At 47.5% G+C, this 13,516-nt stretch overlaps 2 protein-coding genes across 3 annotated transcripts; one reads left to right on the top strand and one right to left on the bottom strand.

Annotated features, from left to right (window-relative positions):
- Positions 1–1,683: 1,683 nt before the first annotated feature.
- Positions 1,684–8,165, bottom strand: UNC50 (unc-50 inner nuclear membrane RNA binding protein). Its single transcript, XM_061563895.1, is given in 7 exon segments — positions 1,684–1,944; positions 1,946–1,968; positions 3,088–3,189; positions 3,668–3,807; positions 4,637–4,757; positions 5,752–6,087; positions 8,081–8,165. Coding segments are annotated over 6 exon segments (756 nt in total). The 5' UTR covers positions 6,011–6,087; positions 8,081–8,165; the 3' UTR covers positions 1,684–1,833.
- A 1,348-nt stretch (positions 8,166–9,513) lies between these two features.
- LOC133349991 (cytochrome c oxidase assembly factor 5) lies at positions 9,514–13,449 on the top strand. 2 transcript variants are annotated; one of them, XM_061563918.1, is made up of 4 exons: positions 9,514–9,729; positions 12,093–12,230; positions 12,728–12,826; positions 13,355–13,449. In XM_061563918.1, the coding sequence occupies exons 2-4, from the start codon at positions 12,132–12,134 to the stop codon at positions 13,394–13,396; spliced, it is 240 nt and encodes a 79-aa protein (XP_061419902.1). In that variant the 5' UTR covers positions 9,514–9,729; positions 12,093–12,131; the 3' UTR covers positions 13,397–13,449. The 2 variants fall into 2 exon arrangements, with proteins under 2 accessions (XP_061419902.1, XP_061419901.1); XM_061563917.1 differs by having other exon boundaries at positions 12,081–12,230.
- Positions 13,450–13,516: the final 67 nt, after the last annotated feature.

Here is a 13,516-nt window from a genome sequence, read left to right as displayed (position 1 = left end):
GAACATGTGTACAACCCAACAATACATTGGAGAGCTACAAGACAACTAAAAAAACCCGCAAAAATCTATGCAGCATGTCTTCTAGGCTGCATCTTCCTTTAATGACAAATGGAATTAATATTCCCAATAAGCTTAAATCCACAATTATTTATCGCACGTGCACTCACATTCACACATACCACCTCCACCACAGATAGTCACTAGTTTTCTTTACGTCAGCAAAAAAATGTGCTTCTAATGTTAACGAGCCCAGACACTCGCCAAACCGTCTCCTCCAATTTCCGATCAGCGAAGTGGAGGATGAAGAACACCGGGATATTTTTGGAATGTCGCCGACAGCAGAAACAAGTACATGTAGAAGGTGGCCGAAAGGTCAGGACACACGGTTATATTTATTTTAACAAATCTTCAAACTGCCTTCCATTAACATGAATGCACGCATATTTTGAAATGATTACTGCTGTAATCTTTGAACATTCGGCAATTGTTTTGTCAATTTATTCAACGGTTCTTGGTCGAGTTTTCTAAACGACAGTTTTGAGGTGACCTCGCATGAAGAAAAAAAATATATTAATAGATAAAATATTTACTTAAATAAAACAATTAAAATGCTTTCATGCCAGTGTTAAATTAAACAACCCTGTGTGTCCTGACCTTCCAGCCACCCAGTCTAGTTATTTTGATGTATTATGCACCGCTAATTGGAGGTATTAAAAGTGTGGATGTGCAGCACACCACGAAGGGACCAGGACGGTCATTTTACTTTTTGTAAAATGGCGGTGTGGCGGTGCCTCTGGTGCGGCCTAAACACCGTGGTCATGCACACAGGAAGGAGACTGGATGCAAAGGGTTCCTCGTGCCATGACGATCTTGCATGGGAAAGAAGTGGAAGGCAGGCCCAACCTGCTGGCAAAACGTAGGTGCTGCTAATGGAGAAAATGGTAAATCTTTGACACACTGGACGTTCCTTGATGCCAATGTCAGATATGCTTCTTGTCAAGTCCTTAAAAAAACCCAGCGTGTTTTGGCAAGGGGAAATGTTTTTTTGCACATTTTTGTTAGGGTCTTGTACGACCGTTCATTCTCGAGTTACAAGCCGATTGACGAACATCTTTCAATTGTTCTGCACAGACGACGATATGGATACTTGCGTCTGCTGCCACGAACGCAACCCGCTTCGTGAAAATTCTCCCCTTTTAGAAAACAACCCGTCGTAAGTAAGCGCCGCCAATCGAAGGGAAAAAAGAGTACATTCTTCTAAAGAGTTTTCTCTTAAATTAAAACGGACAAAAAAACCAAAACCAGATACAAAATAAAACCGGGGAAAAATAAATCACAAACACAACGAAATGAGAGGATTGCACTTTAAAACCGGGGTGTGGAACCTGCCTTTCGCAAGGCACTGCGGGCACACGAGGCCTCCTGCTTCAAAATGGCCCGCAAATCACATTAATCCATCGCTGCACGCAGCATCTCGCGGTTGCATTAGTCAGTTACTCGAAGGGAATGTTACCCACCTGGAAACAGTGTTTCTAATGCTATCACCCTCAGTCACTTCTGGCAATACAAGACCCTCCCCTTTATACTCGGTCGACATTATCATTGGATAATGTTAGTATTAATGTTTGGCCCGCCAAAGGTATTTGAAAGTTCTACCCGGCAATCGGTAAGAAAAAGGTTGCCCCACCCCCTGTTTTAAAACAAAACAAGGACAACAATAAATCGTGACGCGACTGCGACGCAATAATCGTCGCTTCGATTCGGTCGTGCGGGGACGAGAGATTGAATTTTTGTCGCACGAGACGGAAACAACACGGACACCACGCATCGTCACTACACGCGGACGTTGTAAAACCAACAGAGCCCCTGGGTGAAGTTCCATCCCAGCGCCAACGACAGCACGTACAGAAGCGCTAGTGGTGCCATGGGGTACAGCAGCAGCACCTGTGTTCTTCAGGAATGGCAGCACTGCGTCACGCACGCACAGGAATACACGTGCAGCGCTTTGTGAATCTACCACTCAACGCTGTTACTCAGCATCGCATTTATCACAGCGGTAGGGGCCATCCTATTTAGTATATACGCAAAAATCTGTCTATACTTTACCCCTCTCCCCCCTCCCTGTACACACGTGTACTTTTTACACCCCCACCTGCGTACATATGCCTGACATCCCCCCCCCCCAATCCTATAGAACAGCTGATATATAATCCACGCAGAACGATCAATGATAAATAATATTAACCGCCAGCTGCATTATAGAAAATTTTAAATAAATAAAAACTACGACGTTTCGATCACAACACAAGCTATGGTCATCAGGAGGAAGAAGGGATTATTATCAAGGCTTCATCGCCCCCCCCCCCATTTCCTATGCGTATGTACATTGTCAGTAGACCCCCATACGCAAGCGTACGCATTTGGGTTAACCTCCCCCCTCCATGCGTACGTACTAAATGGATGGCTCTGTATCATATCGCTCAGTCACATAAATGTACGGGCCCCTTATGTCAATCCATTGCCGGATGTGGCGCTCAATGTCGTGTAGGGCATGGTTCGTGCGGGTTGGTGAAGGCAGGGAGCACAAAAGCGGGAGCACAAGTGCAGTACAACAATGGATTTTGCTTCACTTGTGCAGACCCACGGTCTATAGCCTTCACACCAATCGTGTAGTGGTCACTCAATCCAAAAACAACCCAGGCTCAACTCGCTTAGTTTTTAAATCGGCTACATTCTGAGTGATTTGGTCATAGGCTGAATGACATTATCATCGGCCATGTTCATTCCACTGCTGGACAAAGGCCTCCACCAAGCCAGTCCGCCACCTTTCCTGCAATGTAATAATCCACTCTGCACCCACAACACACTGGCCAATTTCAGCATTTCGAGAGGACATCCTGAGGTCATTATTCTTAACCACCAGGCCATCATCCCTCCTAAGCGACGTGTTCTGCCAAACTAGTAACCCACTTCGTAACTACAGACAATCCATATGCAGATATTGTAAAGTGTTTGAAACGTAGCATCTGAAGTTGTCGAACCTCTCAATCTCAGATTACTCGCGAGTTGCTGTGCTGCCGTGCTCACCGTTGTAGCCAAGGAAGGTGATGTAGATGTAGTAGCCGATGGCGACGAGCCACAGCGTGTTTCCCACGAAATATCCGATGAACCAGTCCTGAATGATGACTCCTGCACACAGAGGAGACATGACTACATCAGCCGCGGCGTGCGCCGACACAGAAAACTTTCAGTACACTTTGATCTTTGAGAATAATTTTTCTTTTCCCCAAAATGCTATCCTGGTTGGGCTATCGGCATCAGTGTCGCGAGACAAAGAATCCGTTTGGAACTTTCTCAGGGTAGCATAACGCATAGAGGACGGTTCCGGATATCACGAAACAGCTTTTTGAGATCCCTCCATGTGACCTTTGATCCACACAGTAGGGGGGGCAGCACTTTCCCACCCACTCACGCCGTTGCAGAAAAATGTTGCATGATAATCAAACCGTTAGTTATAATTCTCAAAGGTGGAACTCTGCCAAAGCAAGCTCAGAGCCAAATTTATTAGATTTTTTTTTCTATGCCCATTAATGAGTGGGCTTAGAACATCAACTCCCTTAAATTTAGGAATCACGTTTGTATCACGAGGTTCTCGGCTGTGGCGTACTATTGATGAAGAACAGCTGGATGAAGTGCAGGATGACGAGGAGCGGGAAGAAGGCGTTGAGGTGAACATCGAACGCGTAGCCCCACTCGACGTCACTCTCCCGTACGCCGCGGCCCATGAGGTATCGATTCGATATCAGCCTGGATCAATCACACAAAGAAAAATATTCCTTATATAGCCATACAGCCTCTTAGGTAAAGTCCTGTTACCAAGCACCTATGAGATCCAGCACGGTTCACAAATTAGTGTGGCCAGCACCATTCCCTGCCAACTCTGTCTCCCCAGTGCTAATGCTTCGAAACCGCACCTGGTACTCATTTAAAATTGAGTTGGAACAAAGGCAGGCCCAGGATTGGTACAGATATTCACCACTGATGTTAGACACTACTGCTTCCCACTACATAACTAATGCAGTGATTAGGAGGCCATGGTTGGTGGATCAGAGAGATGTGAAACTCAAGACACCACACCAGGTACGTTTTAAGGTTCAGATATTCGCTATCGATGTTGGCCATGACCAGAAATCGAATTTGGGTTGCCAGGTTCGTATTATTGCAGTGTGCTCACCACTACTTTTCTGCACACATATACACAAAGATAAAGATCCCCTGTATAGCCTTAACAGACTGTAGGAGCAAGTGCTGTTAGCGAGCACCTATGAAGGCCGGAACGGCACACGAGGGGGTGGGTGGCCAGCACCACGCCCGACCGCCTTTGTCTCCCCAGTGGCGATGTTTACACACCACACCAGGTACTCATTTTAGGCTGAGTAGACCTAGGGGAGGCCCAGGACCGGTTCAGATAATCGTCACTGGTGTTGGCCATGAGTGGGAATCGAACCCGGGTCGCCAGGTTCATAGCGCAGCGCGCTAACCGCAACACTACCGCTCCCCACAAATACATATACACACACAGCTATACACACACAACGTCCTTCTGCCCAAAGTTGGAGGGAATGGAGCCACCCACCACATGAGCGTCGATATGAGAAGCCCCACGCCGATGCAGTCGATGAACACGACCCACAGCAGCAGCTTCAGAGTGTTCAGGAAGCTCATACTCAGCACAAAGCCGAACCCCAATGTCGACACTAAGACACAGCGACGACAAAAATAACCTTCATCCAGAACACACACAATAGGCAAGTACCACGGTTCAAATAATTCTTAAAACTGTCTGTAATGAAACGGAGCTGTCTAGCTAGTGTAGCTGATGGTCTCAATTCAGTCACCAATGATTCCAGAATTTATTTTATAGCTGTCACTCATTTTGGATTTTCCAGCTCAAAGAAAAAAACATGACTTTGCCATGTGACACACAACTCTACAGCAGGGCATGCGCATAAGAAGGTGCACCACCTGTTAATGATCAGTAGCAATTCAAGGGACCTCAGATTGTAGTTCTGCAAAGTTATCTTCCAGAGAGCATTCAGAATCAAGGGGTGATATCACACTGCTTTCTGCGAGAGTTCCGAATTAAAATATCTTCATCTCATTCTATTCCTCCACGTCTCCAGCAATGTATTTACAAAGGGATGGACTCTACATTGCAACATTATGGTGACATCGACATTAGAATACAATTGAGAATAACACACAAATTAGCTTAGAGGACAGTATATAATTTACATGCAATTTAACGAGGTAATTTCATTCCACTTGTAATATGTAATTATCTCAATTTCAAAGTAATTGGTAATTGTATTTAAATGACACAAGACATGGCTAACTGGTAAATTTCATCTACATAACGTAATTCCACTAATTTGTTATTTTAATGAATTTTTCCCATCTCTGATGTTTTATTTATTACGAGCTTAACTTTCGAATTTTACTCATTCTGATTCGCGATGTTTTCCACTGAGCCCGCAGATTGGAACAGTCTACCTTAAAGAAGCAAGAACCATTCGTTCTATCCACAGATTCAAATTTTATACACTTAAAAAATCATCAGGAACTGATGAAGGCACATCCCCTATAACCCCACACACAGGAGGGGTGACGCCTGGCTCAATGTCCCATTAGGGCTCCTGCCGGCATAAGCTAATTAAGATCAAGTTCACGACCTCGTCTCCTGCTTCTCACCACACAGCCAGACGCTGAGCAGCACGAGGAAGGCAGGGTCATCCCTCGCCCACTGGTCCTTGGTCTGCTTGCGGTAGTGGAAGTTGCGGTAGACCTTCTGCGGCGCCGTGAACAGGTAGAGCATCTGCCACGTCGCAAACTCGAAGTCCATCTGGCGGAAGCGCAGCAGCCTGCGCAGGTAGCGCGAGCGCTTGAAGCAGGCAGTAGCCGGCCCCGCGTCGCGCCCGTTTGCCCGTGGCTGGTTCGACGAGGGCAGCATTGCGGCCTGACTGCCCCCGGCCTCTCAGCTACGATGGGGCTCCGGATGAGCTGTCAACGAGCGAGTTGGGTGTAGACCTGGGTGTCAATTATAGGTACAATTACAGCAAGCATTGTTAGCAGAAATTACAACATTAGGACTGTTAATTATTAAGGTAGGTATGCTGAACTTCTTTCGCGCCGTACGTAGCCAACCGTGTTAATCGGAGGTGTGGGACAATGACAACTGACATAATGACAATTGTAATTGACACCTGGTATAGTTAAAGGGTGGGTGGCTCAGTGGGTGAATGTGACTGTATTCGCGGGTTGGTAGGGGAATTAGTGGATTTGTGTTTAGATGGGTGGCCGAGTGAAGTGCACCCAAATGAGTTGGTTGGACTGTTTGGCGATAGATGGGGTGAGTCAATCAATGGGTGAGTAAACGAGTTAGTGGGTGAGTGTAACTTCGTGGTTGGGATCGTGTGTTAGTGTCGGTAGGTGAAGGGGTGGGCAACTGGGTGAATGAGTGCTTTATTGAATGGAATGCATTAACGTGACGTCTGGTGTGTACCAACGGTGCTGGGCGTAGTTATATTGTGTACGTAAAACAAAACAAAAGGCTAACAAAAATGAAACGGTCAAATTGTGAACTGCTGGAGATGATTCTTCTTCTTGGTTCTTTCGGTAAAGTCACGTAGAATGGAAATAATAAAATAATAAAAATAAAACATGCTGGAGATGAGATTGGAGGTATAATTTCGAATAGTTGGAGGGCTATCCCGAGTGACTGGTCGTCTCGTTGGCTATGCCTGTGAAGGTGATGATCAAGTTGGAGAGCCAAGTGCTCGCTTGGCTACGGAAGGGCAGGCGTTTGGCTCGCTTGCGTGCTACGCTCAAAATCGCATGCCCCCCTCTACCTTCTCCTTGCAATGTTTGACCTCTTTCATATTATATTCTTGGTTCTTTCGGTAAAGTCACGTAGAAGGGAAATAATAAAATACAAATATGAAACAATAAAACTTCTCACGACGTTTCAAAACTTTTTCATATTATTTTAGTTTCGCATTTCGTCCACGACGTCCACAACTTTTCGCGTACAAAGGGTGGCTCGGCTCACGCCTTGTGATCCAGCACTTTGGAGGGCAAGTGTTGGTGAATCACGCTCAGATGTGTTTGTGTGTGTACCCCTGAAGCTCTCAAACCCCGCTGTATTGTCGGGGAGATCGCCAGTGGGAGAAGATCCGTAGATCCGCCTGTGCGGACGTTCCCTCCCCAACCCCGTCACGGACAAGATGACATTGCCCCAAATATAAATACGCAGGCGGTGTGGTAGTGTATCTGCAATTTACCGATCTCTAAAAAAAGGAATTGGGAACGGAGAAATCACTTAAAAGAGAACTTTAATCTCTAATCGGCCGCGGGGAATCAACGTCACCCCCTCCGATCCGTCTCGCACGCGATGCCACTAATTAGTGGAATTGGCCACGAATTATTGTAATTGGCGATGTAAGGAGAACCCCTCCTAGAAGCTATAAAATAGTATTGAGGCTCGGGCTTACGTGGGCATCGCTCTACTTTATGAGACTTACATTTGCAAAATGTTGCAAAATGTAAAGTCTGAGGGGGTTTTGTAGAAAATTATTCGACGAAGCGATGCGAATTTAAACAGCTCAGGGCTGTTTTACTCGCGAATATTTGTTTTTATCTTTAACCAAACATCAACATTAGAACATAAACAAACATAAACCTAAGAACACAAACAAATATAAAAATAAAAAATAGCCGCGTTAACGAACAACAAAATGATACAGCGCATAAGCAGCATCTCCCGAGAACCGAGCAACCCGATTGGACCCGCGCTGCAGTCACGTGCGCGGCGCCGGCCAATCAGCGCGCCGACTCGCGCATCCTCGCTACGATTTACAAAACGCGGCCTTGCGTCTGTTGCAAGTTTACCCCCCCTCCTCTCCTCTCCTCGCAGCCGCGACGCAGGCGAATCCCCTCGCGGGGCGATCGCACGCGGGGCGAACGCCCCCACGGCCGATCGCCAACTCGCACGCGACCCGCGCGTGTTTCCGCGCCACATCACCTGCACAGGAGAGGGGGGGGCGGGTGTTCAACTTGGACACAAGTTCCGCCTCTGCGCTCGCTTCGCCCGGCGGGTTGAGGGGGGGGGGGCGAGTGACGTGGTGGAGGGGGCGGGGCATCGGCGGTCGTTGCTGGGAACAAAAAACTATGGATGTTAAAGACGCCCTCAGGGCACCTCTAACGCTGAGCCATCACACGCGTGAAGCGACAATACCCGCCCCCGGGGCGATTTGGGTTTACAAAGCTACTCGCGTCCGACATCCAGGAAACGTCGGTGATCGGACTTCCGTCGATTCCTCTCACAGTGTCGCGTGCACGGAATCGATTCAATGAATGACGACACAGTGCGTCGGCAAGGTCACGTGCGCTGTGGGAACTCCCACCTCCTCCCAGGCGTGGAAGAGTAGGCCAAAGTCACCCTCTAGACCAGTGACGTGCGCTGTGAGGTCAATGGCTGGGGAGGCACTGGCTCGTGTCAGAGCCAGATTCACACACTGAGGGTTAGACACGTCCCCCACAGTGAGGCAGATGTGACAGCTGCCTCCCCTGGTACTTTTTCATTGCAGTTTCATGACGAGACCAGCGAGCCTAAATATCTTTATACACATACGTGAAATAAGTTACCTGGAGTATGGAAGGCGAGGACATGATATGAAGGGGTCTATAAACATTACATTGGTGACATACTGAGATAGTAACAGGCACGCGCTTGTTGCCCGCGCTCCATCCAGTTACTGAGGGTTGCGCAATCAGAGGGGAGGCTGAGCTCGTCGCTGCCTCACCGCTCGTCTCTCACTGTATTTGCAGCGGAGCTTTGCAAATTTCGCGATTTTGACAAAAAATGATTGTAATCGTACAGAAATGACATAACGCAGATCAGTGGAAAAATCTTAATATTTATTTGATTTGATTATTATTTTTTTTACTTTTCGTAACAGCTATTTTAATTGGAGTTTGACAGGTGAGGCTCTGCCCTCCCCTGCCTCCCCTGACCGCACGTCCCTGCTCTAGACGGTTTCGAAGGGGTCCTCTATAGTGGAGGCTCTCCCGCCAGCAGTGGCGTGAGAAAGATATTACAGGCGGTGCGCCGCGGTGGCTAGGAGATGTTAACTACCTCGCCTGGTGTGCAGGAGGTCGTAGGTGCGATCCCGACCCTGACGCCTGCTGCTGTATAGTTCGAGTTTTCACGTCTCTCTCTCTCTTCTCCCCTTGGTCGCGTGGAGTTTAATCAGGGTCCTCCGGGTTTTCCCCTCCACATTTATAATCAACATCACGCGGTTAGAGTATTTGGCTGCCGTACATTTCCACGTGATAAGCCACCTCATTGAGCTATCATTTGCGCGCGTAAGTCGGGCGCGCGTAAGTCGGGCGCGCGTAAGTCGAGGACTCACGAGAATTTCATCGCGAGTGATTGCACAGAATCGATTCCCGAATCGAGAATCAACCACGAAGGAATCGAATCGTTACGTACCCCAAGCTCAAACTCGCGTGTGCCACGGTCACGCAGACAGCAACACGCGAGACAATTTTAAACATTTAACGCACAACTTTGATTTGTGTGTAGTAGTTGTAGTAGTAACACACCAATTAGCTGGTGATCGTGCGTTGTCTCAGTGTTAACCCGCCCGCACAAGACGAGACGCGGCTCGGGTGAGTTAGAGGCCTAATCATCATCGCAATGCACGACCAATAACATTACACTCGTACATCTAAGGGGTTATTTTCTTTGCGTGCGTTAGATCGCGTAAATATATAAACGTGTCGTCAAACCCGCCACCACCCGACACGGCCGCTCAGTAAGGTTTGTCACGTAAACAGAACGTGGCCAATTTGTGAGTTAGTACGGCAACAGCGGTGGTGTGTTGGAGAGCAAATCCCACAACATGTACAGTCTAGCGGGTTTAACGACACACATTGATGTGATCCTAACCCTCCCCCCCCTAAAAAAAAGCCTGCATTATGGATGACATCGGTCGCGAAAGCCCCACGTGTTAAACATACATTGCACTTAATAAGACATTGCACTGCTGTTACCCTTTCGTTATTCCACTGCGAATACATCACCACCACGTACTTCTTCACCACCACCGCGTACTTCACCGTGCCGATGAGTGCAAGTTGGCGAGGACGTGAGGCCCCTGGCACCACCGGTTCGTCGGACCATCGCTCCTGAGCCACCCACCCATTTGAAATCGAAATTCGCAACGCGGTTCGCTAACCGCTGCGCCACCGCTCCGCCACGTGCTTCGCGAGGTCGCAGCTAAAGTCGCGATGCGATGTCACAACAGCCTGCAGCTCCATTGGGACCTCCTTTGCCAGTAGCAAAATGTGATCATTGTTTTTAAATCCTTTATATTAAGTTCGCTTGCTTGCTTGCTTAGGACCGTGCAAATTTTCGGTCGTTTTTTAACCCACTTCCCGTGATCCAATCGAGCTGACATTTTCCACACAGACTCGTTGTGCGTGACAATATGTTCGTGAAATTTTTTTCTACAAAATTTTACACTTTTTAGGACAAAAATATATTTAATTACCAATTGCTTAATGCTGCCATGCAATCATCTGACCCATAGGTGGCAGCCATCTCAAGCCAGAGGACGAGAGGACTCTAGCCGCCACGCATATAAAGGATTTATAGTGAAAAACTTTGTTTTTACGGGTTATACTTGTTTTATCTGGCAACAAAACTGACACCGTTTTCGATTTAAAGCTTTCGTGACTGCAGGGATTCATCTTCTTGGTTCTTTCGGTAAAGTCACGTAGAAGGGAGATAATAAAATAATAAAAATAAAACAATAAAATAATACAATTCTCACGACGTTTCGGCAACAACGCAAGCAGCCGTCCTCAGGTGAAGAACAGGTCTGTCGGAAAGACAGCGTCTGAATGAACACCACCAAGCTTGGCAGCAGTATATTTAAGCTGGGTTAGGGGGGGAAGAGCGCCTTGACAAAGGAATTTGCATATCAACAAAGGAATTTGTATTATTTTTATTATTTTATTATCTCCCTTCTACGTGACTTTACTGAAAGAACCAAGAAGATGACACCGTTTTGTTGCCAGATAAAAGGGTAAAAACCCAATTATTATATTTTGCGACTGGCAAATGAGGTACCAATTGTGTAAATGCTTAGCCCGAGCTCTCATACTCTGATGGTGCATTGTCTTTGAGTTGTGCGCCTTTTGGCGTCATCTGGTCCAACACCATGTGAGACTAGGCTCTAAGGAAAGCTGTCTTGAGTGTGGACCAATCAATTTCAAGGACGGTGCATACATTATCAGAGTTGTGTTTTTTGTTTGCATTCCGACTGCAGGTATTGTGGTCAATGCAAACATGACTCCTTGTAAAAAAAGGTGTCAGTTTTGTTGCCAGATAAAAGGGTAAAAAAACTATTATCAGCCTGCAACTCGTTCATGTTGTATGCTCGCGAAAAGGCGTCGCTGCAGGCTTCCGTGTTGTTGAGTTGACGATGGTGGCGATGAGATGTTGAGGAGCCCGCAGGGGCTACATATTGGGCAGTAGAGGGCAGTGCAGCGAAACCAATTGGACTGTACTTCTATGCCCCCCCCACCTTTCCCTGACCGGCGTGTTGAACAGTACGGGCAAATAACCCCCACGGAAATTGTATTAACAATATGGGTGTGCAAACGAGATGATGATGATGTTGATTTGAAGCTTTCGTGACTGCACGAATCCATACTCTTTGGTTCTTTCGGTAAAGTCACGTAGTTAGAAAATAAAATAGATCACGACGTTTCGGGCGCAACACAAGCGTCCATCAACATGCTTTCCCACGTGATGGTGGACGCTTGTGTTGCGCCCGAAACGTCGTGATCTATTTTATTTCTATACCTACGTAACTTTACCGAAAGAACCAAAGAGTATAGAGACGATGGTGATGATGAGGTCCGAGAACCAGATGCCAGATCAGTTCATCAAGAACATCATGTCGGCAGTGATGTCGAGTGGCAGTGACGACGATGTGATGTTGATGGGAGAGAGGCGATTATAGAGAAGGCTCGGGCGGGAGACGCACGTGGCCGGTGGAGCGATGCCAGCGTACTACGAGGACAAGCCGGTGGACTCACGCCCGTGCGCGGGACTGCGCGAGGATCTACGCTCGTGTCTCGTGAAGAGCGACTGCGTCAAGGTGACAACCTCGCCCATCCGCTCGCCCACCCGCCACTCTCTCATTCACTCGCTCGCCCACCCGCTCACTAATTCACTCGTTCTCTCATTCACTCGCCCGCTCGCCCACCCGCTCTCTCTCTCTCATTCACTTGCCCGCTCACTCATTCACTCACTCGCTCGCCCACCCACTCTCTCATATTCACTCTCTCGCCCACTCACTCCTTAGCTCCCTCGCTCACCCACCCGCCCACATGCTCTCTTATCCACTCACTCGCCCGCCCACTTTTTAATGTTTTTATCATGAATAAAATGAGAGGGTCATTCATGCCAATTGCATCCCACAACGCTCTACGTGAATTATATATATATGGCCCACATCCTTTTTAAACCACAATTATTTTATTTACCAGGTATATAGCAACTACCATCTCATCCACCTGATCACTCACCCACTTGCCCAACTGCTCAACTCACTCGTTCATCCACTTGATCGCCTGCTTTGCGCGGCGCGTGCAGGCAGGGAACAGCGCCAAGGTGTGCCTGCGGACCGACAGCACCCTGGAACCCATGTGTAGAGCCCTGCAGATGTCCTTCTTCGAATGCAAGCGATCTCTGGTAAATGTGTGCGATGGCTTTTCAATTGAAACAATAGTTTTAATGACAAATTGCCCCCTTTGTTAATTCACCGCCGGGTGAAGGCATTCCCTTTGCCGCCCCGTCGGGGGTTATTTGACCATACTTCGCCATGCTGATTAATGGAGGGTTAGCGCAGAAGGGGGAGGAACCCAGGACCGGTTGAGAAATTGCTCACCACTAATAGTAGCCGTGGTTGGGAATTGAACAAGTTCATAGCGCAGTATGCCAGTGTGTGGCTTTGCCAGGAGTGAGAATAGATGTTAATGCGCACTCAGAATATGCTCCCCCACTTGCCTGGACCTGGTACGGCAGTCAAGGATGGACTTGAATCACACGCACACGACAGAAGCACTTCCTGAATGTCACTTTAAAGTCACTTTCCCGATGAACGAATCTACAGACTCGTGTTCAATTTCCACAGCCTGTGCAAATCTAAAGCAGCTATTTGTTTTTGTAATGCCTGTCTTAAGTGATATTATCACGGTTTTTTTCCGTTTCTTTTGCCAGCTGGACAACAGAACACGTTTTCGAGGGCGGAAGGGTTACTGAGCAGTGTTGAAACAAGGGGACATCTCGACCATTTATTAAACACGATGACCCAGCCGCCTCACCGTTGTCTCTTGGAATGGCTACGATTATGCTTTGTTCTGTTTAACTACTTTGTAAAAA

This window comes from Lethenteron reissneri, chromosome 32 (assembly GCF_015708825.2).
Source record: "Lethenteron reissneri isolate LAM-NWPU_2019-01 chromosome 32, ASM1570882v1, whole genome shotgun sequence".
Classification (NCBI taxonomy): domain Eukaryota; kingdom Metazoa; phylum Chordata; class Hyperoartia; order Petromyzontiformes; family Petromyzontidae; genus Lethenteron; species Lethenteron reissneri.
Note: the sequence above shows the minus strand (reverse complement) of the source record. Positions and strands in the feature narration are given on the sequence as shown.

Excerpts from the sequence above, each read along its gene's own strand:
- LOC133349991 (XM_061563918.1), top strand. The coding sequence starts at position 12,132 with ATGCCAGCGTACTACGAGGACAAGCCGGTGGACTCACGCCCGTGCGCG. Across the intron at positions 12,231-12,727 it reads TGAAGAGCGACTGCGTCAAG|GCAGGGAACAGCGCCAAGGT; the intron begins GTGACAACCTCG and ends CGGCGCGTGCAG. Across the intron at positions 12,827-13,354 it reads TCGAATGCAAGCGATCTCTG|CTGGACAACAGAACACGTTT; the intron begins GTAAATGTGTGC and ends TTCTTTTGCCAG.